The sequence below is a fragment of the Mixophyes fleayi genome, chromosome 5, assembly GCF_038048845.1.
Source record: "Mixophyes fleayi isolate aMixFle1 chromosome 5, aMixFle1.hap1, whole genome shotgun sequence".
Lineage (NCBI taxonomy): Eukaryota > Metazoa > Chordata > Amphibia > Anura > Limnodynastidae > Mixophyes > Mixophyes fleayi.
The window spans coordinates 139514849-139541145 of record NC_134406.1 but is presented as its reverse complement, the minus strand read 5'-3'; the positions used below and the strand labels follow the sequence as shown (position 1 = coordinate 139541145).

At 40.7% G+C, this 26297-nt stretch overlaps 1 protein-coding gene across 1 annotated transcript in view; it reads right to left on the bottom strand.

Annotated features, from left to right (window-relative positions):
* LOC142158677 (dynein axonemal heavy chain 5-like) overlaps nt 1-26297 on the bottom strand; it is a 363541-nt gene that overhangs the window by 218435 nt on the left and 118809 nt on the right. Inside the window, exons 40-45 of the mRNA XM_075212884.1 lie at nt 25101-25273; nt 23249-23427; nt 20511-20698; nt 11637-11831; nt 10888-11022; nt 9812-10001 (exon numbers count right to left, since the gene is read on the bottom strand). Coding sequence (XP_075068985.1) covers nt 9812-10001; nt 10888-11022; nt 11637-11831; nt 20511-20698; nt 23249-23427; nt 25101-25273 — 1060 coding nt within the window. The remainder of the gene's footprint in view (nt 1-9811; nt 10002-10887; nt 11023-11636; nt 11832-20510; nt 20699-23248; nt 23428-25100; nt 25274-26297) is intronic.

The following is a 26297-nucleotide window of genomic DNA, read 5'->3' as shown; positions in this document are numbered from 1 at the left end:
AAGTATGCACCTAAAATGTAGACCTCATTGACAAGAAGTGGTGGCAGTGATAAATGTCTAGTGCTGCCTGATGACATTAATCCTGTTATACGACAAGCCTATATTATAGGACAATGAGTCCAGCTTTGAAACCTGAGACTGTCCTGGGTAAGTCAGAACACATAGGGGTCATATCACCATGTTTATTTTAGACATACAGGGGATTTAGGAGAAAATATACCGACGCACCAGATAATCATATATCCAGTCTATTACTGCTAATATTTGTTATCATACGACTGGATTGGTGCACCCTACACACGTCAAACTGGTATTTACATAGATGAATAGAGAGTGGAAAACGTGTATATTAGTGGCACTCAATGATTGTTTATTGGTATAAAACATACATTTTATTGATTCATTTAAAACAATATTAGGGTCCCAAATTAGTACCTTAGTACCACTAGTAGCGAAATAATACCAAAAAATATTAACCAAAATAAATTGTTAAAAAAGGCAGAAACAACTGCCTATCCTCGCTGTGTAGTCAATTTATAAGATTTCCCTAATTATATCATATGTGGGTAATTTCGATCCTCATGCTGTCCAGATGTCTGTCATTATAAACAGATTATCCAAATCTATCTATAGAAACGCTATTGTAAGGTGCAAAAGAGATAAGCTATAATATTGCAAAAAGTTCCTATTTGTATGTATGAGATATCATGAATCTAATACAAATAGTTATAATATCCTCTAAATCGCACCTTAATAGCAGGGAGATAAGAAGTTTAATAAAGTTAAGTACATGGGTGTATGAGCTTAAATACGGGACAAAATTGAGGCTATCATATTGCCTTCACTAGCTTATGAGATTGCTCTCCGTTATCCAAAATGTCTAATATAATAGGAGTTTATGGCAGCGTAATTATGTTGTATATCATTTTTCTTTCACAAGACTATGATCTCCTCTCACTTGAAGAGTACATAGAATGCTCCTATCTATAGCCACTTCTATTACTTATGTTAGTCTAGGGTCCCTCTTCAGACCTACAATCAGATCCCTTATATGTACTGATTATAGCCACGACCCCCGATGTAAGAGGCTAGAGGGATATATTAGTTTCCCATATTATATCGGGCCCCCGTTGCCTCTATAGAGATCTATAAAGCTCCTTGATATATTTGTATAAGCATATATCCCTAGCCTATTTCTAGTAACAGCAGCATGAGTCACAAATTTAAACAGCACAGCGAGGCAAAAGCCGACGCGCGTTTCGCTTACTCGCTTTAACAAGGCAAGCCGAGGAAAGGATTTGACATTTCTTTTATAGGTCAAAGATATCACATGATAAATGCGTCACTATGGACGGACCAATCAGAACTCTTGTATATCGGAGGCCCGATTTTTTGACAGGCAGGTCCGTTATCCAATTAATACTAGGAAGAGAGGTACCGCCCCTCAACTCTGTATAATCTTTGGCTATACTCCATTATTTACACGTACACAATAAACAGAGGAATCGGGAATATAACTTAGAATAAAAATATCTCAGCTATTATTATATCACCTGTAAAAGGGGGGGAAGGAACCACAGTAGGTTACGAGCTTATTATATTGTTAATACTGAACCTAAAATGCATACATAACTTTTGGGTGATTAAGACTTTCTTTGTTATTAATGAACACAGTAAGACTGTAATGATATTCCATTCCAACAAGGTAAGTGTAAACCGTTAAGTAAGTGATAAAATTACCAGTGAATAAATATGTTCTGTGATAACATCTCGTGCCTCATTACTACTAACATCAATCTATTATGATGTATAAAACTATGACAAGTTACAAAGAAAAGTGAATAATAAAAGTGAAATATGGGGAATATCAAAATTTAGCAAGTGAAAAACAGTAATAAGAGATGTTGCATTTAGCAGCATCAAGAAAAATTAATAAGACATACATAAAAAAACGGGATTTATACTTACGATAAATCTTTTTCTCTGAGTCCATCTGGGGGACACTCCTTAACCATGGGGTTGAGTCGGGGGGAGGAGTCTGGCACCCAAAGAGTTAACTTTTTTCAGCTGACAGCATATCACCCCCGCCAATTCCCACATACCTTAGTTTGATTACAAAAGCCATTAGGAAGATAGGCCAATCAACCAAGACACACCACTCAACAGAGGGGGGAGTGGAGACAAAACAACGAAAAGACGGGGGGGGGGGGGGAATCGGAGTGTCCCCCAGATGGACTCAGAGAAAAAGATTTATCGTAAGTATAAATCCCGTTTTCTCTTTCATCCATCTGGGGGACACTCCTTAACCATGGGGACTTACAAAAGCAATCCCTCTGAAGGGTGGGACCACTCTGATCTCCTTGCATGCAGAACACTACGGCTAAAGGAGGCGTCCCCAGACGCAAATATGTTAAATTGGTAGAATTTCGTAAAGGTATGGACCGAGGACCAGGTGGCTGCTCTGCACAGCTGGTCCGCCGTGGCTCCATTACGAGCCGCCCAAGACGCCCCAACCGACCGGGTAGAATGGGCAACAATACGTTTCGGCACAGGGAGATTAATACGGACATAAGCCTCCCTGATAGTCAGGGTAAGCCATCTGGCAATAGTTTGCTTAGATGCTGGCCATCCCCGTTTGTAAAAGTCAAACAACACAAATAGAGACTCTGTCTTACGTATCTTTGCAGATATTTTAACATATATACGTAATGCCCTCACTACGTGCAAATATTTATTTGTCTTTGTTCCAGGAGTCTGAGGGTCCTCTCTCTACGGGACCCTGTAGGGCAGGTTTTACCTGCAGCCCCAAGGCCTTGCTAGGACGTCCCTTACCAGTGGATCCCTTGTTCTTGCGCAGAACTCTGGGACTTCCCTGTCTTTTGTTCGGTTCTTGTCCAGCAACCACCAGCTGAGGACCTACCTCCTCCACTGGTACCTCGAACACGGGAATGCTCCTCTGGGGTGGGACCCTGCCCAAGGTAAGGTCGCGAAAGATGTCACCATCTTTCCCAGCAGCTTCAAAGACCTGGCTACTGACAGCCTCTTGTCTGACAGGATCCTGCCTGTCCACTCCATCTAGGACCTCAACTTGTCCTGTGAAGACAACCTTCTGCTGCGTACCAAGTCCCTCACTAGTCTCAAGAAACTCATTCTTAGACAAGGGATTCTCTGTGACCCTTTCAGACTCTAGAAGTTCGGTCATAGACTGAACAACTCGTCTAGCCTTAGCACCCTGAATGGGTGTGACTAAAACCTTTTTCCTTATTGGAAATTCTAAGCCTGTATAGCTTCGTCTGAACGAACCAAATCGACAGCCCTGAGCTCTTTCTGATTTGACAGAAGCCAGCAAGTCTGGACCTACTCGTCTACCGAGGACCCTGTCTGCTGCCGGGCAAACACAAGCAGCCGTCCTCCCACCCCACCCTCTGGAACCAGAGGTGGGTGGTAGTCATGCTGCTGGTCTATCCGGCATCTTGGCGGAAGTAGCTCTCCGCGCCACAGGGGCAAAGGATGACCTTCCCCTACGGGATTGTCTCCTGGATTCCACGGCCCCTGGACTGGTAGTCTGGCCTCTGCCAGACCCGCCCCCGTAAGGAGGCTGTCTGAAAGAACTAAACCTAGGCCTAACCCTAGGTCTTGGAGTATTTACAGGCAAGGACGTCTTCTTGCCCCCTGAAGCCTGTAAAATCCAAGAGTCTAATTCTGGACCAAATAACATCCCACTCGTATACGGGATGGATTCTAATAATAGTTTAGACTCTGAATCTGTATTCCAAGCCCTTAACCATAACGCCCTTCTAGCTACTACAGCTGTAGCTGAAATAGACGAAGCTATGGAGGCCGAATTATGGGCCGCTTCATATACATAGCCTGCTGCCTCCCTTAGCTGCATGGCCAGAGGCAGTAAATCTGAATCCTGCAAGGCAGACTCTAACTGCCCTGCCCAGGCTTCCATAGCCCTAGCTACCCAGGTAGAGGACAATGCTGGCCTGAGGCTAATACCGGCGGCCAAGAAGATCGACTTCAGCAGGGATTCTAATTTCTTGTCAGTCACGTCCTGTAAGGTCGCTGACCCGGGTACAGGTAGTGTAGTCTGACGAACCAATCTCGCCACAGGTGTATCTACCTTTGCCACCTGTTCCCAACGAGTCATATCCTCCTCCTGAAGGGGATACAATACGCCAAACTTCCTTGGCATAGAGAACCTTTTATCTGGATATTTCCAAGAGGCCACTACAATATCCCTCAACTCAACTGAGGGAGGGAACCTGACCACCTGCTTATAAGCCTTCTTAAAGAGGGAGCGGTCCAAGGACTTTGTCTCCTCTACTTCAGCAAACCCCAGGGTCTGACGAACTGCTCTTACCAGGTCGTCCATACCCTGGTGCCTAGAGTTTCCTTCTGACACTATAATGGACACATCTGAATCATCCAACAATTCCCCCTCCTCCTCTGAGGAACTCTCAGAGTCTGACACTGACCACAGCGCTTTAGCTGTTTGTCTACGTCTTTTAACACTACGCTTGTGTCTGGGGTTCTCCAGTAGATGGGTAAGCCGGTCCAGGCTTTTAGCCACCGCTGACCAACCCACCTCTCCCATCTGGGAAACCCCCGGGAGGGCTGGGGAGGGAAATACACCGACCCCATGGGAAAATGACTCATCTGTCATTCCTACTGTTATACCCTGAGAAACCACAGATGTAGCTGGGATCTCAACTGGTTTAGATAACAGATTTACAAGGGTATTAACTCCCCGTGTTAAGGCAGCCGCCCACTCAGGAGGATCTACCGTTATGGTGGAGGTGTCTATAGGCTATTTCACAGGAGCCACAGTGCAGGCTGCACAGAGCCCCCCCTGATCCAGCCGTTCACTTGTTAGTTTAACATTACATTTTGAACAGACATTATGTTTGGTACGTGTTGTTTTGCTTTTATCTGCCATCACAAGATAAGAAAAACTAAATCACGTTAAAAATTCACAAACACTTCTCCAATTTATCAGAAAATACAGATTAGGTTATATTAACATATCATAGTATTTCTGATTTAAATAAGACAGGCTTGGAGAACTTTATAGTTTTCTCATAAACAACAGTTCTCTCAACACATCATTGTATTATAATATACATATCTACACATGCACACACATACACACAGAAGAAATAAAAGTGATACTCAGCGGAGAAAAGATATGTGTCAACAGTGCACTTCTCTTCAAATGACTGCTGCAACTGTCCTCCTTTTGAAGCTTGGCGCCAAAAAGGTATCTTCCACCTGCTCACTCAGCAGGGGAGGGGAAGAGGTGCTTCTCAACACATTCCCCTACCACTGGAATCTCCTTCTGTGTCTCTGCTAACAGCGATTTCCCCCTTCTACTTAGGTGAAATCCTGTTGCCTTATCTTTCTCACATTTTGCTACCACACCACAAAATACAGGTACATATTTATCTATGAACCAGTCAAAAGATAGTATTTCTGTTCCTTTTCCTCTATATAGAGAGTATAAGGTATAATTAGTCAAGCTGAAAGGCTGCAGCAGGTTTTTCAGTAATGACTGCAATTAGCACATGACACCTGGGCCCATTTAGCATTACATTTGGAACAGACAATATGTTTGGCACACCCAAACACTTCCACAACATTTATCAGAAAATACAGACTAGGTTATTTAACATATCATAGTATTTCTGATTAAATAAAACAGGTTTGGAGAACTTTATAGTTTTCCTTAAACACAGTTCTCTCAACACCTCATAGTCTTATAATACACATGCATACACAGAAGAAACAAAGTGATACTTAGCGTGGAAGATATGTGTCAACAGTGCACTTCTCTCCAAATGACTGTTGCATCTGTCCTCCTTTTGAACTTTGGCGCCAGAAGGGATCTTCCATGTGCTCACTGAGCAGGGGGGGGGGGGGGAAGCGTTGTTCCTTAAACACATTCCGCTTCCACTGGCTCTTCTTCTGTGTTGTTTACTTTAACAGCGTTTTGCCCTTTCTCTTATATTAGGGGAAAACCTGTTAGAATGTGTTCCCCGCTAGCGCTATTCAAAGCGCGCCATCCTCAAGAATTCACTGCCATCCCCATGGGAGGAGGAACTTGGTATACTCCAGCTGGCTTTCGGGGAACCTCAGCAGTAAAGGCGCTCTCTGCCTAATGGCATCGCCCGTCCTGCATCAGCGGGGAGAGTCTCTTGCCGACTGCTTCCCGCTGTGAGAAGCGCTTCTTACCTCTCTGTCAGCAGGGCCAGGGCCAGGGCCAGGGCCAGGGCCACCCCCCCCCCCCCCGACAGGCGCTTCTCCCACGAGTCGGCTCCGTTTACACGGAGCCTCTCGCCACTGTCAAAAGAAAAAAACTGCAAAAGAAAAGGAAAAAAACCTATAACCCTATTCACTGTCTCTCTTGGAGCTCTTCAGGTGCAACCTTCTTCCAAGGGCACCCAATTCAAACCGAGGTATGTGGGAATTGGCGGTGGTGATATGCTGTCAGCTGAAAAAAGTTAACTCTTTGGGTGCCAGACTCCTCCCCCCGACTCAACCCCATGGTTAAGGAGTGTCCCCCAGATGGATGAAAGAGAAATAGATGTATGATAAAAGTGAAATTAAGTCAATTCAATAAGGTCACAATACCTAATAAAATAATGTGATATGTTAAGTTTAGGTGTAAATCTATTATATTACAAGATAGTTAGATGTCTAGCCTACTTGATTCTCCATTTAAATAAATGCCATATAGTTTGTTTTATCATTTAGGCCATGTGGTTCAAGACTATTCATTAAGAATATAAGTCTGGATTCTCTCTTCAATAATTCCTGCTGTAAATTACCACCCCTAATACCCAAGGATACTTGTTCCATAATAAAAGCCCGAAGTGTATCCGGATTATTCTCATGGAATAGTAGAAAATGTTTAGCCACTGTAGTGATGGTTTTAAATTTATCCCTGTCTTTCGGGGCATTCTTGATGTTATTGACATGCTCCAATAGGCGTCTTTTAAAAGGTCTCGTTGTCATGCCTATGTATTTGAGGTCACACGGGCATGTCAGACAATAAATTACCCCGATAGAATTACAGTTGACAAATTGTTCAATTTTCCAGATTTTTGAATACCTGTCCATATATTCTTGTTTCTGGACAGTGTATTTACAGGCTTTGCATCTACCGCATTTGTAGAAGCCTATCATGGAGTTTGTTGATTTCTTTCTTTTTGTGAAATGACTATGAACAAGACGATCTCTCAAATTATGCGCTCTCCGCCACGTTATTGCAATTTTGTCATCAAGATTTTTTCTAAGATCATGATCCAACAGTAACATGTGCCAGTGCTTTTGAAAGATATTTGAAATATTCTTCCACTCTGGGCAAAATGTGCCTATCATTCTTGTTTTCTCTTTTGAAATAGGTTTAGATATTGGGAATATTAGAGACTCTCTGTCTTTATGGTTTGCTTCATGGGAGGCCTTTTGTATACTTTTCTTACTATAGCCCCTTTGTACCAGTCTTTCTCTTAATTCTTTAGATCTTTTTTGAAAGGTAATCATACTGGAACAATTCTGTCTTGTCCGAAGGAATTCTCCTTTCGGAACTCCTTTTATTACTGGCGGAAAGTGGGCACTAGTGGAATGTAATAAACTGTTTGTGGCAGATGATTTTCTAAACATGTCCGTTTCCAATTTTCCTTCAGGATTAATAGAAATTTGAAGATCAAGAAAATTAATCGTTTTTAATTGTATATCAAATGTTAGTGTCAGATTCAAATTATTCTTATTCAGATGTTTGGTGAATTCCTGGAATAGAGTTTCCTCCCCTTCCCATAACAATAATTCGTTGTCTATATAGCTGAACCATATTATAATATGGTCAGTATACATTTCATTCTGATCATTAAAAACCATTTCTTTCTCCCACCAGCCGAGAAATAAATTTGTGTACGTTGGTGCACACGGTGTGCCCATGGCTGTCCCACAAATTTGTAGATAGTATTTATCATCAAATACAAAATAGTTATTAGTGAGTACAAATTCCAGGAGAGAAATCAGGAAGTCGTGGAAGTCACTCTTGCTATCCATGTCCAGAAAGTATTGGACCGCTCTTATACCCTGATGATGAGGTATATTAGTATAGAGTGACTCCACATCATATGATGCTAATTTTACGTCCCGATTTACTGTGATGTCACTTATTTGTCCACCTTCGGGGACAGGGTCGCGGGACTTCTCTCCTCCCTTCTCCAATGCCCTATTAAGAAGAACCCGTGGTCCTTCTTACTCTGTTACCCTATACAGGACTCTGACACCCACTCTGCGAAGCTAGCTTCACACATGCTGGTGGCCGCCAAATGCCTAATAGCTAAATCATGGAAGCGGGTGGAGCCTCCTCGTATCTCTTCTTTAAGATCATACATATGGTTTATAGCCAACATGGAAAAGATCACCTCGTCACTACGGGACAAGGAAGACAAATTTCATCAGGTTTGGGCCACTTGGCTCTATGCCTAGAGTCTCGTAGTCTGTCTTCCTTTAATTACTCTCCCCTTTACACAATCCTACATAAAAATGAGCCTATTGTTTCTCTAAAAATGTCACCTTACAGACTTGTTAGCGCTCTCTCCTGAGAGAGAAAACGCTTCTCTTAGCTTATCTCATTCGACGACCATGTCCTTTCCCCCTTCCCTACCCCACACCCCTTTAATGCCCACTGCCTTACCTCCCCCTCCCCTGCCCACCACTAACTTGTTATACTGTAATGTATACTTTTGTCATGAGTGTGACATTGCTGGATACGTGTATTTTGAATGTTCTGTTCAAACTTTTTTCTGCTCTCTGTTTTTGTCACTCATGTTCTTTTTTGTTTGCAATAAAACTTCGAGATAAAAAAAATAAATAATTAAGAAATATTTTAGCAGCTTTTCAAAAAATCTAAAAGAATACATATTTATTATAGCTGGTCTACATACTTTAAGATTGACAATATTAACAGGCTTAATTTAAGATTAGTCAGTTTCACCAGTGCCATATATAAAAAAAAAATCTTTATTTCAATGTAATTTTCTAGGCAAAAGCAGTGGCATGTGTAAGGGTTTTGTCCAATGTGGACAAACCCTTCTAATAAGAACAAACAAACATGTAATCTATGTAAAGTAAATATGGTGGTCAGGGGTAAAGGGGAGGGGGTGTCACACTAGCTCTCATATCCCATTCAATATCATAATTTATTTATATAGTGCCACCAATTCAGCCGCACTGTACAGAGAATATTTTTTCATTTACATCAATGCCTGCCCCATTGGTGCTTACAACCTAAACAGACACACACACACACACATTTTGTCAGCAGTCAATTAACTTACCAGTATGCTTTTAGTGTATAGAAGGAAACTGGAGCACCTGGAAAAAACCTATGTAAAGATGGGGCAAACTTACAAACTCCACACCCTGGTTGGGAATCATACTCATGACCCCAGCACTGTGAGGCAGAAATGCTAACCACTGAGCCACCATGCTATCCCATTACCCGAAGCCAGGTACTGCCAATTTTCCTTGACAGACATACCATTCCCATGTGCACAATAGAGCTCTATTGTGAACAATTGATAGACTTGATCAACCAGTACCCAGCGTATAAGGAGAATGGGAATGGAACACGGCTAAGATCTGTTTTACTCTCTTAAAACCAAAAGTAAAACAAAAAATTGAAACAATTACAAAATTATTTAAAATATGCCAACAAAACTTTATAGAAAGGACCTGATATTAGCCATAATAACTAGAAGTTACAGCTGTATCACAGCACAATTGGTATTCTCACCATGTCTGACTCGCTGTGTCTCATACAGCTGGATAAGTTTCAGAATCCAAGGAGGATGATGGATAAGACCTGCTTCTTCTGTCTGCTTCTGAATGGCAGTTTCCAGCTCTGGATAACCAGCTTTATCCAGGGTTATACCAGGGAACAAGTCATTAATCAGGCTCATAAACAAAGGTTCATCCTCATCCACCTACAGAGATATACAATAACATTTGTCAATAGATTATGTAACAAAATAAAATAAAACAGAAGTATCTGTGTTTTTAAAAACTATTTTAGCCCTATTTCTCAGCCAAGACAATCACACATAAAGCCACAAACGTCACATATTGCATTGCAACTAGCATAGCTCTCATTACTTTTATACACACAAAGTACTTCAGCAAGTCCTTAATGGCAATTTCAAAATGTATTGTGAAGGTCATGAATGCCTTGAACAGTCGTAGGCTGAACATGGAACATTCCCTACATAAAATAATGAGATGTGCAGTATTGGATATTTCTACACAATCCACATTAAAGAGAATAGGAAAGAAAAACATAAATCACAGGCTCTTATTATGAACTGATTGTGGACTATCATGGATGCAGAGCACTTGTAATTTATTCTGCCTTTTATTGAAAGCTAGGAAGAGGAAGATTACATTGTCTTACATCTTGGAGTACACTGCAGTATTGAGCATATTTCAAAAGAGTAACAATGTACTTTGCATAACAGTAACACAGATTATTAATCAATGTAAAAATTATTGTACTCATTTACCTTTTCTCGTCAAAATCAATTGTGATTTTAACAATGATATATTTAATCAACAGGTTTGTTGAAAAATAATGTAAAGAGAGCATAACAAACAATATCATTCAATTTAAAAAGTATACATTCTCTAACTTTTTAAAGAATCTTCCTATAGAGAAAGCATGCTGACAGAAAGGCTAGAAAATAATCTGAAATGCCAACATGTGAGTTCAAATCCAGCTTTCGCACAAAATGTGCCACTTGCTATTGTCAACACCATGTCAAATGGCTGGTTCACCCTTTGTATAAGTGACTATAAGAAAAACCCACTGTAACATACCAGCTTTGACAGGTTCATGTCACGGAGAACTCTCATTACAACAGTCTTCTCTGGTTCATCAGGGTTGGATCGTTTCACTGCCCCCAGAGTTCGGAGGACAGACAGAATATTCCTTAATCCAAAGTCATAATGAACCTGAAACAAACAGAAATATGTATATATTTGCTGGCATAACAGCGACTACAAAGCTGAATAAACAAGCAGTGACATATGTCAGCGTATATATTTTATTAAATGTATTTCATGTAACATATAGTTGTATTTGTGCAGCTTTACAAATGAAAACTAAGCAAGACTGTAACTTGTTCTCTGTAATGGGAACATATATCCTAACTATTGCATGATTTTGCTCTATATGACAAGAACACAGAGATCTAACAATTTACAATCATCTGTAGTTATGCTTGTCACAGCAATGCACTTGTAATGTTCATGTCTATGAAATTTAATAAGCAGTGGAAGAATTGGATTTAAATTGCAGCATAATAAGTGAAATCCTCTACAATGTGACATTTTTTATTAGGTGTATTTTTAGCTTGCACGTTCAGAGGCAAAATGTTAGGTCGAACAGTAAACTGCAATTGTAAAGTATCATAAATATATTAATATTATGCATTTCTTAGGCTGCTCCATAATTGTGCTGTTACATAAGGATTATTGTAAAGGGCAATTTGCTTTGCAACTGGCTGAATAATAGTTACCATATCAAACCAGCTGAGCTTATGGAATTTCCATATTTCTCCACCCACCTGTTTGGATAACTGTTCCTCACACAACTTGTACAGGGTGTAAAATTTACGGCTGAGGATTAGGTTGTCTCGAAAGCCAGCACTGGCCAGCTTTACTCTCATAATGATAGCACGGTCTGGTACCATCATGGCTACTGTACGAAACTGAACTTTCAAATTTTCAGGCAGCTCTTGACGCCCCGCATATCCAGGATTCTATATAGACATAAAATAAGGGTTTATGAACAAAGAAAAACTATTAAATTCTACCAAGACATTTTTATTTAACTTGACATGACTGACATAAATTTGAGTGAAGACTATTGCGCAAATAGTTTTGGTAATTTTGAGCAACTATTTTTCAGTCTAGACCAGATCGGACCTCTACAAGTAGAAGAAACACCATATTATTTTCTTCTATTTATTCATTATATTTAAATATCTACTATACCTAGATGCGTTTTGCCTTCACTGAATAAGAATTCTATAATTGGACAGACTTAAAATATACTATGTCTGTGGAACATGTGACAAAGGCCTGAATTTTGAGTGCATGAGAAAGACAACTGCAACAGGTACTTTTTTTGCATTTGCCAAAACATATCTAATAAAGATGATTATAAAATCAATATGGGTCAGCAGATGATATGACAAGTTGTTGCTATGAAGTTGTTGCCTAAGGTTTTATTTAATTAAAAGATAGAATTACATGTAAAAATGTAGTGTTAACACGTGGTAGTGTAAAGGAATATTCAAATCTGTTTATTCAACTGTAGAGCATTGAATACTAAAAATAAACACAATTAACAGAGACATGTCATAGTGTTAAAATAAACTACCAATTTATTCCTAAGAAACAAACAATCACACACTCATAATTAAATGTGCTCAAAACCTCTATATATCAATCATATAAAGCTAAAATCCCCACAGATTGAGATAAGGTCAATGTAGCACATAACGTTTGCCATATTTACACCCATCCCATGATGAGAAGAAGAATACACTGATGGCATGTAGGTGGAAGTGCACACCAGGGTACAGAAATGACCTTTAGTCTTGACATGTGCCGCTTCCTCAGAAATTCTAATGGAGGAGGCAGTCTGCTAATTTGGCTTTTATACTTTATGTGCAGCTAGGCGGATCCTTCCCCGTATGCAATACACACAAATTTTTATATATATATTGTGGCAAAATGTGGTATCATCGTGGGACGTGTAGGACAGCTAAAACACAGCCATCCTCCCAGGCGCGGGCTAGGAGAGGGAAGCCCGGGGGGCACACAGGCGGCCACATCGCATGGAACGGGATGCGGCTGCGTCATTGATGACGCGGCCGCATCCCGTCATGTGATGCGACCGCCTATGCGCTGACGCGGCCCCATCCGGCCGCGGTGAAAACAGCCTATATTGCAACCGGGGGGCGGCCGGCCGGCCTACCCCCCGGCCCTAAAAGCAGTCTGACTGAGCGGCCCGGGGGGGCGCTGCCCCCCTGCGTCCTCCCAGCCTCCAGACGCAACGGTGGTGAATAGAGTCTGTTAAAAACCACTATAATGCATCAAACTGTTGTAATGCTTTGTTTCAAATGTTGTTGCTGTGAAGAGACAAACCTGTGTACTGGGAACTGATTAACAGCTGTTTGGTTGAAAAAGAAAGCAAAAAAGTTTAAACACTGCTAGTCATTGTAGTGCCACACTTGTTTAAGGTTCCAAACAAAATTTTTTGTTTGTTTGCTATTTACCAGTGAAGGTTTCTAAAAACACAAGTCAGCTTTGGGAGAAAAAAGGGGGTTTACCTGAATGCTGAGAGAAGCTAGGTTTCATTTCCCAGTACAAACTCCTGTGGGAATGAAAGACATTTTAAGAATCCTAGTGAATGTGGCAGCAGTCCAAGAGGAAAATACCCGTCTTCTCCGTGAGGAGATCGCTCAGGGGAGACGGGACAGAAAGGCTCCACCTACCCCTACGCTACATAAATTAAGTTCTGATGATGAAGTGAAGGCATATCTAATAGCCTTGGAGCGTGCTGCCAGCCGAGCCAAGTGGCATCTGGGACTTAGACCTAGATGAGGACCAGGCTGGCGATTATAAACAAGCAGGTTATGGGGAGTCTGCGCTTCCCTGATGGTAAGAAAGGGGCTGCCGCGGAGAAGATAAAGAGGAGGGTCCCACACCCCTAATAAAGTATATAGACAAATAAAGAGATCTCCCAGCGCAAAGAGAGAAAGATGGGATATGACCCACAACAGAGAGAAAGATTACGAAGTGTTAATGCTAAAAAGACATTTATGGATATGTAAAGCATAAATACAGTTAATGCAAATAACAAGCAGATAAATGTCTAAGACAAGGTCTCGATTGCTGGCATATATAAATAAACAGGTGCTGAGAGAGGATACAAAAATTAAGTTCCAAACTCCGGAGAGTCCGTCCCAGATGGTACTGGGCTTTATGGGACACAGAATGTGAGGAGGTCTGCCACACAATCCGCAGCCACTCCGGGGAAAAACTGAAATGGAAGTTCCTAAATAACAAACTGAGAGGATGGAGTCCGCTCACATATCTGGGAAGGGTAGGTAGTGCACTTACCTTCCTCCCCAGGTCGGCTCCCGTGAATGCCTCAGTCTTACTTGATCGATCCGCAGGTATCGGCCCTCTGGACCTGGTAAATCTGTATGATGAGTCCGCACGTCCGCCTTGAATGGCGCCGGATGATCTGTCTCCAAGCGAAGACTGGAACCGGAGAATTGTCCTGGAGTGAAAAAGTCCTGTAAGCACAAAGTCTTTCCAAACAGCGCTCACGGCCGGAGGTGGGCACAAACTCGCTAATATGATGTGATTGGTCCGCGCATGCGCCTGCGGGCGGGTCAGCGCTTCAGCCTCCGATAAGATGTATAAGTGCAGAGAGCGTCCAATATCAAAATGTAAAGTGTATCAAACCTACGCGTTTCACCCCTATAGGGGCTTCCTCAGGGATAGTGTATAGCAATGAATGTACGGGAGTAAGGACAGCCTTCTTGTACTGGTCTTCAAACAGGAAGCCATTCCTGATAGGTCAGCTGTTCTGACGGACAGACAACCGATCCCTCCCATAGTCTTTACCTGGGTCAGTGTGATTAAATAATCCTGGATGCAATGGATAAATAAGTGGGCAGATATGGAGGATGTAATTACACCAATTCCATATCGTGCAATGTAGAAAACACAGATGTCACTTGAAAAAACTATAGCCATAAAATAAAATAAAAAATTATAAATAAAAAATAAAATAAATATAAATGATAGTACCTAAATAAAAATGATAGTACCTAAATAAAAATAAGCTTATATAGTCTGTGACCAGAAAGGCACTAAATAGGGAGGTGTGCGGAGGGAGCTCCATCTGGGTTCAAATAAGCCAACTAGGTTTGTAGAAGATAACTCTTATAGAAAATGATTCAGATTGAAGTCAATATTAAGACCCTGTGGTGTAAGGGTTTTAAGTTTGTATATGAACCGTGATTCCTGCTGTGAGATGGACCTAATAAAATCCCCTCCCCTCCAGGATTTTTTATAAGATCCCTATAAAGCTCAATACTGAGGAGTCATGCCTATGGCATAGTGAGAAATGTTCTGACACACTGTGCGTCTTAACCTCATTAAGAATATTACGTTGGTGCTCTGCTATTCTAACTGAGAGTTTCCTGATCGTACGTCCAATATATTGCTTTCAACATGGACAGGTTAACAAGTAAATCACACCCATTGTGTCACATGTCAATCTCTCCTTGATTGGGAAAACTTCTCCTGTTACCCAGGATGTATAGGAAGTTGGCGATTATAAACGGCTGAAAAAAGTCATCTTAGCGAGGGCTGGAGTCACCAGAGCAGGCCCAACGATACCATGACTGGAGACTCTCCAAGATTTACCGGTTCGGGCTTAGCTTGGTAAAACACTAAAGAAGTGGTTGCAGCCAGAAAAGAACACTGCGGGCAGAATGATCGAAATTCTGGCCATTGACCACTGTATCTGGGAAATGGACAGAGGACTCCAAAGGTAGGCACTGCAGGCGGACCCTCTGTCGTATGAGGAATTGGCTGCTGTAGTGGAGAGATACAGCTCCTTGCAGCATATGCCCAAATCTCAGTTGCCCACTCCAAAGTTTGTGCCTCGGTCAAAATCTGGCATACGGAACAATGGAACGGATGTTGGTGAGGAGAGATTGCCTGATAAAATGGCAGCCAAACCTGCATTAAGTCCAATCTACTTCGAGTGCAAATAGCATGGACATTTGAGGGCTCAGTGTCCAACATTAGTAGAACCTATGGATTGTTCACTAGCGCACACACAACCAACCTATCCGAGCTGCTGTACAATGAGTCCGGTTACCGGGAAGTCCTGCTTGTTCTGCGTGACTGTATTTGTGAATCACCACCTGGTGCTGGCTCTGGTAGATTCGGGTAGTGAACTGTCCTTAGTTTCCAACTCCATATTACACAGAGAAACGGACGCATAATCTGCCCAAAGTGAAGGTACTCGGTGTCCATGGGACTGCCGAGGAATATGACAGGACTCTTTTGCCTGTTACTGTGAATGGACAGACAGTAACATTAGTAGCGGCCGTTGCCCCAAAACTGCCATACCCTTTAATCCTGGGCAGAGACTTTCCGCTGTTCAAGCAGATCCTCCAGGAGCAAATCCAGCTGAACACGTCGGCAATTGAAGCACCAGCCGAAGTCCAGCCTTGATGGAGGAGCTTGAGGGAACAGAAAATGGAACGTACCACATAACCTGAACCAGACAGTTCAGGAATATACACCTCCTAAGAGGTTGAAGCATAGACAGAGGTGAGCTACACAAGTGCCAACGCAGAACTGGTTCCTGGCATCGTTCGTTTGTGAGACCTCGGGTGAAGTGACTATGCCTCCCAATGAGGACTCAGACTGGGCAGGATTGTCTAACTTGCTTACATTAAGAGACTTTGTCCGAGACCAACTTGGAGATGTTGTCATAGCTAATGTCTATAAAAATGTAGTTGAGATTAATGGGATAGAGAAGGCTAACAAGCCTGCAGAAGGTATTGCCTATTATATGGTAAAGAATGATATGTTGTATAGAGTTTCTAATGTACATGGTAGAACTGCAGAGCAATTGTTAGTGCCACAAATCCACACACCACTTGTTCTCAAAGCTGCACATACACATCTGTGTGGGAAGATAAAACTCGGGAGTGGATATTGCTCAGGTTCTATTGGCCGGGAGTGTACGAGGCAATAAAAAGGTTTTGCCGGATGTGTCCGGTATGTCAGAGAACATGTCCGAAGCCAGACTATCGGGCCCCAATATTTCCCATCCCTGTGGTGCAGAACCCATTTGAGCGTATTGGAATGGATTTGGTAAGCCGATTAGAGAAGTCGGCCCACGGCCATCAGTATGTATTGGTCATAGTGGACTATGCCACCAGGTATCCCAAGGCTATACCTTTGCGCAATATAAAGTCCAGTACAATAGCAAAATAACTCCTTTATTGTACCAGGTTGGGTATCCCCAAATAAATCTTGACTGATCAGGGTACTCCCTTTATATCCCGCATAGTGAAAGAGCTATGCCGGTTGTTAAGAGTAGAAACATTACACACATCAGTATATCACCCGCAGACTGACGGATTAGTGAAACGTTTTAATAGGAAACTCAAAACACATGTTGAGAAAGGCAGTGACGCAGGAAAAACAGGACTGGGATGTGTTATTACCCTATTTAATGTTCGCAGTGAGGGAGGTGCCTCAAGCATCTACAGGGTTTAGCCCCTTCGAATTGGCAGGTAGCCAAGGGGCATTTTGGATGTTCTCAAGGAGGGTTGGGAGCAAAAGAGTCCAAAAGGATCCAATTTGTGTCATAGTTGTATGACAGGTTGGGGAAGATCACCCCGTTGGTACAACAACATATGCATGAGGCACAGGCAAGACAAAAAAAAACTACGATACGCCAGCTTTAATTAGGTCTTTCCAACCAGGTTACAAAGTTCTGGTACTGGTACCCACACAAGAGAGTAAGCTCTTCCCCCATTGGCAGGGGCCATATGAGGTGATTAAGGCTGTGGGGCCTGTTAATTATAAAGTCAGGAAGGCAGGAGAAAACCTATTCAGACATATCATGTCAACTTGCTGAAACCTTGGCATGATAGGGAGGAGCCACAAGCCGCGTTGGTAAACGCATTTGTGCAGAAAAAGAAAGTTCCCATTAGGGACGATCTGTTGCCAGGACGGCGACGACAGAATGAGGAAATGGTTCAGAGGAACCTTAATGTGTTTTCTGAGGTGCCCGGCTGTACCACGCTCATAGAACACGAGATAGTTACACCTCCAGGGTCGGTGGTGAGAGTAAGACCATACCACATTCCTGAAGCTAGACGTGTAGCTGTGAAACAGGAGATTAAAAAAATGTTGGACCTCGATGTCATTGAGGAATCTAATAGCAATTGGAATATCCCCATTGTATTAGTGGCCAAGCCAACAGGAGTATTCGTTTTTGCAACAATTTTAGTAAATTAGACAAATTCTCCCATTTTGACACATATCCGATGCCCCGAATTGATGAATTAGTGGAAACTTTAGCATATAGTCGGTACCTCACAACGTTAGAGCTAACCAAAGGCCACTGGCAGGTTCAACTAACGCCATCTGCCAAGGTTAAGACAGCCTTTTCAACCCCAGATGAGTTATTCCAGTACAAAGTTCTGCCTTTCGGGCTACATGGGGCTCCCGCCACCTTCTAAAGAGCCATGAATCGTTTCTTAAAACCACATCAGGAGTATTCAGCTGCATACTTAGATGATATAGTCATCCACTCCCAGGACTGGGAGACACATCTATCAAAAGTGGAGGCAGTATTAGCCTCATTCAGGGAGGCGGGTCTAACCGCCAATCTGGAGAAATGCGCATTGGCCATGCGTGAGGCCAAATACTTGGGGTATGTTGTGGGACAAGGTCAGGTCAAACCCCAAGTTGACAAAGTAAAGGCTGTCAGAGATTAGCCCAAGCCAGTGCAGAAGACCCAGTTGAGAAACTTTCTGGGTCTAGTTGGGTGCTATCGCCAGTTTATGGCTAATTTTGCCACTAGGGCTACTCCTCTTACCAACCTCCTAAAAAAAGCTTGTCCAGACAAGTTGGTCAGGTTGGTAGCAGCAGAGGCTGCTTGGCGGGATCTTCGAGTGGCTCTGTGTTCGTCACCAATACTCAAAGCACGGGATTTCAGCAGGAGATTATATCTCCAAACAGATGCCTCTGGAGTAGATTTGGGCGCCGTGATCTTGCAGAGGTTTGATAGGACAGAGAAATCCATCCTCTATCTGAGCCGCAAACTTCTGTCCAGGGAGAAAAAATATTCCATTGTGGAACAGGAGTATCTAGCCATCAAATGGGCCACCAAGACTCTCAGGTACTACCTCCTGGGTATAGAATTCACCTGACCATGCACCACTGAACTGGATGCATAGAAACAAGGAAGTGAATGCCCAGGTAACTAGGTGGTTCCCAGCGCTGCAGTCCTATCACTTCACAGTGAAGCATAGGCCAGGGAGTGTGCACAAAAATGCAGACACTCTTTCTCGCCAAGATGCACTCTATGCAGTGTCAGCATCACTGAGGTTGGCGACGCTAAGGGGAGGGGTAAGAGGCATATTTGTCACAGTTCCCCTATAAGAAAATAGGTAAGAACTCAGCTACTCTGCAGCAGCAGGCTGCAGACAGGGTTACATTTTCCCTGGGATCCTCTTTCAGCACATACACACACAGGTGTTCCACATGGGTGTAATTGTTTTTTTTTACTGTGATTTGTTTGTAGTGCTTGGGTGGAGGATAAAGAAACTGTTTGTATTTGTGGGTGGGACTAAAGATGCCAGTAAGTGGCCAGCTAGTAGTCAGGGAACTATTGTTTAGCCAGATGTAGGCGGTGGGAGATTTTGTGATAATTATGCTGCATATGACTGCTGTACAATTGCTGAAACTATTTAGCCATCCTGGCAACTACTAATAAACATAGAAATGATTCAGCAAACCTGTGTCAGATTCCAGTGAATGCAGTACTTTATCACAATAATATATATATATATATATATATATATATATATATATATATATATATATATATATATATATATATATATATATATATATATATACACACACACACACACATATACACAAATAAGCCTTTATCTGGAACGTACTGACGATACTTATGTCACATTTGGAACTTTAATGCTTTTGCAACGTTTCAAGCCTTTTAAACAGTCTTTCTATAGGGCAGTTGTTCACTTGAAATGGGAATAAACATTAGGGCATCATTATGAAATATTTATTTGATCTCTAATTTGAAAACAACACTGTGGTTCACTTAAAATTTACTTAAACAAAAAAGAAAAAAAAGTTGATCTGGCTCAAAATATCACGTAAATAGACAGTATTACAGTATTATCAGCATTACATTTACATTCTTTATTGAAAGTAATACCATCAGAGTGCTGTAGGAAAGGGAATTTATGACAGATATCATCTTACAATTAGATCTTACTGTTCCGCTAGCAGCATGAAAGCATGTTTCTCTGTCTGTTGCACTGGACAGAACTACTATCACACTACGACTACTTTGCTACATTTTATTTTAACATCTATTTACATTTCTATTGTAAAAACAGCTAATTTCACATAAAAATGAGTAGTGTCTCCTAAATATATCATGTTTATAGAAATAACCATCATAATCATTTATTTATTTATATAGCGCCACTAATTTCACAGCGCTGTAGAGAGAACTCACTCACATCAGTCCCTGCCCCAATAGAGATTACAGTCTAAATTCCCTAACACACACACACAGACTAAGGTCAATTTGATAGCAGCCAATAACCTATACTTACCATAGTTAAAAATATACCAAATTCTCTGTCCATGTCAACCACATCCCCATCTGTGAATATAAACTGGCTTTTCTTGTTCTTCTTGCATTGTAAGACAATATAAATCTGCTGTGCAGCCACTGATAGAACAGGCAGCTCAATGCGATTAAACTCATCAAAGCAGCCCCAAGCACCGGACTGTGCCAAACCTGTGCAAGACAAAAATCATGTTTTTAAATCATAGTGTAAGCCAAAATATTTTCACATATGAAATGCTACAATAAATTAGAAACAGTAGCATATTTAAATAAGCAAACCCCCAAAAATTCATTCTTTAAAGAGACTTTACAATGAAACAATACATTATTTTCTTGCTGTACAAAAATGATAGTCCCATGTCTGGTAGATGATTTAGGCAAGACTTAATCTATATCAAATAGTATTTCATATTAATTGACAAATTAGCCATTGTGGCTGCTAATGATGGTAATACACTAGAAACATAGAGTAAGGCAGTGGGGAAGTGACAACTACAGCCATGGGTGGCATATGTGGAAGTAGTCGGAGTCTGAGTAAATAGGAGTAAAGGTAGATTATATAGATGTAAAAAAGGAATAGAGGATATTAAAATGTTGATTGGATGGGCTCCAGATTTCCGTAGAAAAGGGATTGCTCAAGAGAAGTCTTGTATATTTTCAATGGATGAGGTTATTAGAGAGGAGGATATCCACATTTGTGAAATGCCTGGTGTTTCCTAAATGTAAATTGCAAGAGATAACTACAAATATCATAATTAACAAAAGTAATTACCCTAACGGACAATGATATATAATATGTTTAGCAGTATATAAGGGTCTAACATTGACCATAAAGTGTGTGTACATTTCTGGAGAAATAAAACCGGTAAGCTTTTTTACACATATTGCTTCTTCTTCACATGTATACAAACTCTATATATATGGCAGCTTTCTCCAGAGGGAGAGAGGTTTAAAATATCCAATTCCCATTCAGTGTCAAGTACATCATTAATACCATGTGCTGTGTGACAAATCTCATCTCCATCATATTTACGAAGAAAGATTTTGCCTGTAAAGGATGTACACTGCTGATATGGGAAAGAAAACAATAGAAGAAGATATTACTTGTGCGGGCTCCTCTTGGGGATCCATTTTTATGATAACATGACCTTGGACACTATCTTTTCGCTTTAATAAGAACAAATGCTTTTCCATTCAGTTCTTCCCTTAAGCTTTTAAATACTTTCATCCAGACATACTTGCATTAGGATTCAGAAAGCATTGAATTAACAAATGATGGTAGACTTGAGTTAACCCTTCTGATGCAGGAAGAAGCCAGTAAGGACTGTTGTATATCATTTCACAAGGTATTGCCAGCAATCTGCTCAGCAGGCGCATAAAGCAGCAGAATGTATGGCACCCAATTTTGACAGTCTAATTACTTAACTGTGCTGGTTGATAACCATTTCAGATATATCAGCACAGCTTTTATTTCAGGAGCAATTTACAGAGACTGTATATGAATATTTTGCTCGGTATTTAAATGGGACACTGGTCACTGAATTATTTATCAATATTACAGTCACTTATACTGCGAACAACTCTCATTGTAGTGTGCACTTAAATTCAGATAGGAATAAATAGATAGATGTGTGGTAGATCAGTACTTTATCTTCCAGCTTCTGTAGATTGCACAGACAAGTGCACAACAGCTACCTCTACAGAAATATGGATATGTCTCTCTGTCAGATATCTGTATTACTTCTTACATTATGGCTAGCGAGGGGTGTTACAAGACAATCCATTAACATGTGCAGTAGCAGTTGGTACCTCAGCAGCACTTTGCTGCAAGTGAACTGCAAATTAAGTGTAGCAGGCAGGCATGACCTTCAGTGTATGACCCTGTTGTTTCCCTACTGGGTTGGGAGTGGGGTACTGTGTAGTAGAATGGTTGTTACTAATTATTCAGCACAAAGCGGTGAAGTGTTGTTCCCTAAATGCAACAGTCTTGTGTTGTACCATGAGTAACTTTTTGTAGCCAGAATGGTAAACCAGCTTTGATTACTCATTCACATCATTTACTGTGTTGCAAATAGAAGGACATGTTAATATGGCAATGTAACTGTGGCCTGCTTCTTGGTGTTTGACACATTTAATGTATATCCTATTTGCACTGCCAGCTGTATTTTTAACATTTTAAAATAAAGTCTTACAGACAATAGGCTGTAATAATTTTCCATTCAGCAATTTAAATATATTCAAATTAAATGCACCATTAATATATATGTGCCAAAACGTTTAATTGTCTGTGTATTGTAACTTGTTTAATTGAATCTATTTAATCTCTATGACACCTAATAATCAGATACATATTGACCTGCACTGCCATCTACTGGTAACATTATATTCCAAGATTGAAGCTGATTTAATCTGTAGACAATGAGCAATTTACCATGGCGACATTGGGTGTTAAAAGGATTACAAGAAATAAGAATTTGACACAAAAAAACAGTATCTTTGGTTATATTGAGAGCCAAGCTTTGGACATCATATCAAACACATCATTTTAAATTAAACCATGAACATGGGCAGGCAGATTAATGGTGCTCAACTTTGTTTTTGTTGAAAAGCCAAGTGTTAATGTGCCATTGTTCTGGGATTGTGTCAGTATGCTATTAGAGGCTGTTCCAACCTATGCATTACTAACGATTTTATCGTTCAACCTTAATGGAAAAGTCATACCTTTGTATATACGGCCCAGACCCCTGTAGTCCATTTGGTCAGAGCAGTTGAATACCACCACATATTTCCCAAGACACTTGCCCATGTCCTTAGTAGTTTCAGTCTTTCCCGTTCCAGCAGGCCCAGCTGGTGCTCCTCCCATACTCATTCCTAGAGCTTGAGAGAGCGTAATGTAACATCTGCAAAGTTGAGCAGGAAGGAGAAGTAGCAGGCTTTTAATTAAATATAAAGATGAATGAATGGACCAAAATAAGTGATTGAATATTAGCTAACAAAAAAACAGTAAATTAGGACTAAAAACATGAGCACTAAAAGATCAGTGATGTATATAAAGTAGTATATATTGACAGGCTTAAGCCACCAACCTATTTCCAGAAACAATTATTGAGAATATCCAATTTACCAGTTTATAAAATACTAGTTCTCCGGTATTTGTGATTATTCAATTTCTATACTGTTTCACTTGAGGACTTTGCTTGATCTAACTGAGTGAAGCTTTTGGAGGCTTTACATTTTAACAGAAGTAAATCAAGTATTACAAATGTCACACTATATATCCAACATATTTATATACACTGTGTTCTGAATGGTGGAGAGATACAACCATCAAATAATTGTCAATGGGGAGCATGCGCTGATTCAATCTGACAACTGTTCGAATCTTAACTGGTGGCTGAACCACTACAGTGCCTTCAGGCTCAGAACAACTGTGGTTCTTGCTCACATTTAAGCAGTGACTGCAAGGTAAAATAATATATCCCATTGTCCCCATTGGAAGGGGTCTCATTTAGAAGAGAAATTCAATATTGTGTGGAGTTCTTCTTTAAGTATTTTAGTGCTTTGAAATGTGTGTTCTTTAGGTCCCTATTTAAGTAGCACCGCACATTATGAAAGATACTTTTCAGTCCTCATCGCATAGATGAGGATTGAAAGATCTCTCATATTTATTAAAAAATCAACACAGAAACAGACTTCCAAAAAACAGCTGTTTTTTGGCTTAATTGAATCCCTGTGTGCATGCGCCGACCAAAAAGCTCGGGCATGCGCACAGAGAAACCTACCATAGTGCAGTAAACAAAGTGGATTCATGTGACTGACAGGGATCACATGATCCCTCCACACATGTGCTGTGCAGCTCTGCTCTTCAGAGCAGAGCTGTCAGCAGTGACACTTTTCAATTATGTTAATGTATGCCAGTGAAAACAATTTAATTTCGTTCATTGGTAAATAGCATTACTGAGCACTCCCTATACACTGTTATGGGGAGTGCTCAGTAAAATGAAGAGAGATGCAAAGCAGCAGATATCGTACGATGCTGTGATTCATAAATCTGATTTTTCCAGTAAAGCATTAATGTTTCATTATATTTTGTCTCTGATAGTCACTAACAAATTTTAAGTGTCCCTCTTTGATCATTTCAGATGTTGAAGGATATAGTATAAAATGTTGTATTAAAGGTTTGAGAAGGATGTCTCAGCTCACAATCAGGAAACATGAGAACTCGGCTGTCAATATGTAGTTTTGTGTATGAATGTTGCACAGCTCTATTTCTACATCAAGAGTTCTTAAAGAAATATAGCAAAAAAACAATTAATGCAATTGATTTTTACTCAAGGTATACCTAAAAGATAAACTATAATTGGTCAATGGTTACTTACTGTTCAACCAGTGAATGTACAGTATATAGTGAGGTGAGCATTTGAATTCACATGACAGAGTAGAATTATGCCCATAAAAAAGACTAGTTTTAAAAACTGACATGCAGAGTCTAAAGGCCAGCATCAGTCATATTATCATTCACACATCAAAGAATAGTGACATATCTGTACAGCTCACTTCCTTCATACTGTACCTATCAGTCAGAGGGGTAATGACCAGCCTGTCAGTGCAGCCCAAATATTCGTTGCAATAGCTGAACTCCACATCTGTAATCTGGATGATACATTTATCTATATCTTCAATGAAATAAAATCTGGATTGCTTTTGCCATTCAAAATCAGAAGCTGATCTTATATTCATACGGACCTGAAAACCAAAATAAAGTCACATCTTGGATTAACTCTTGGCTATCATTATTTTTTCTTTCTGTCTCTTATATCATTTCATATAAACATATCTCATGTGTATCCCTCTCTCTTTTTTACCAATTCTCAGCATCATCCAATAATTCATGCAGGTTAACATTTTGTCTACTGAACATATGCAAGTAGTCCTCAAAGTATAGATAAGCATAGTTTCCCCACACTGGGCTTCAGTTCATTAAATATGTGTGGACAGATTAAAAGATGGGAGGAGGTGCACCCAAGCTCAATGCTAAATGGCAATGTTCAAATAAAGCTGTCCAGTATCGGTGGTAGTCACTTTCCCAATGACAGTAATTATGACAACAGTGACACGGATATAAAAATCAGGATTACCATCAGCGCAACAGTGAGTACATATTTACATACCATAAAATAGATGTATAGTATCTCTGCCACCTGTTATAGCCGTCACCTCTGAATGGCGAATACACAAACGACTGCTAAGCACGTCATTTACACTGTACAGAGTGCGACTGTCGCTTTTAAGGCGGCAATGGGTGGAACTGCCACCTCTATAATGTATTCTGCTCGCGGGTCCACCCATGTTTTTCATTTTGCTAGATACACACAGATATGCAGTGTAAAGTATAAGCGCTGACAACATTGTCATGCAGTTGGTACCATTTATAACATGGGATATATCGAGCGTGGGCTTATTTCTTCTCATATGACTAACTAAGAAGTGGCAAGCTTTGTGTTATGTTTGAACCCTATCAATCTTGATCCAATTTGTAATGTTAGTAAGGCAAGATTAAATGTCCTATATATTCTGATATTATTAAACAATATGTTATTTTAGACACCACTAAAACTATTAAGTGATCATGCTGGATGATATTTTATCACGATCATAGCTTTGAGTGCAAAGGACCCTTATTACTACCTACGATTTCATGGGCGCAACAGGGAGGAAAATGGGCGTATGCATGTAGTCACTGTACAGTAAGGGCGTGCCAAACTTGAGT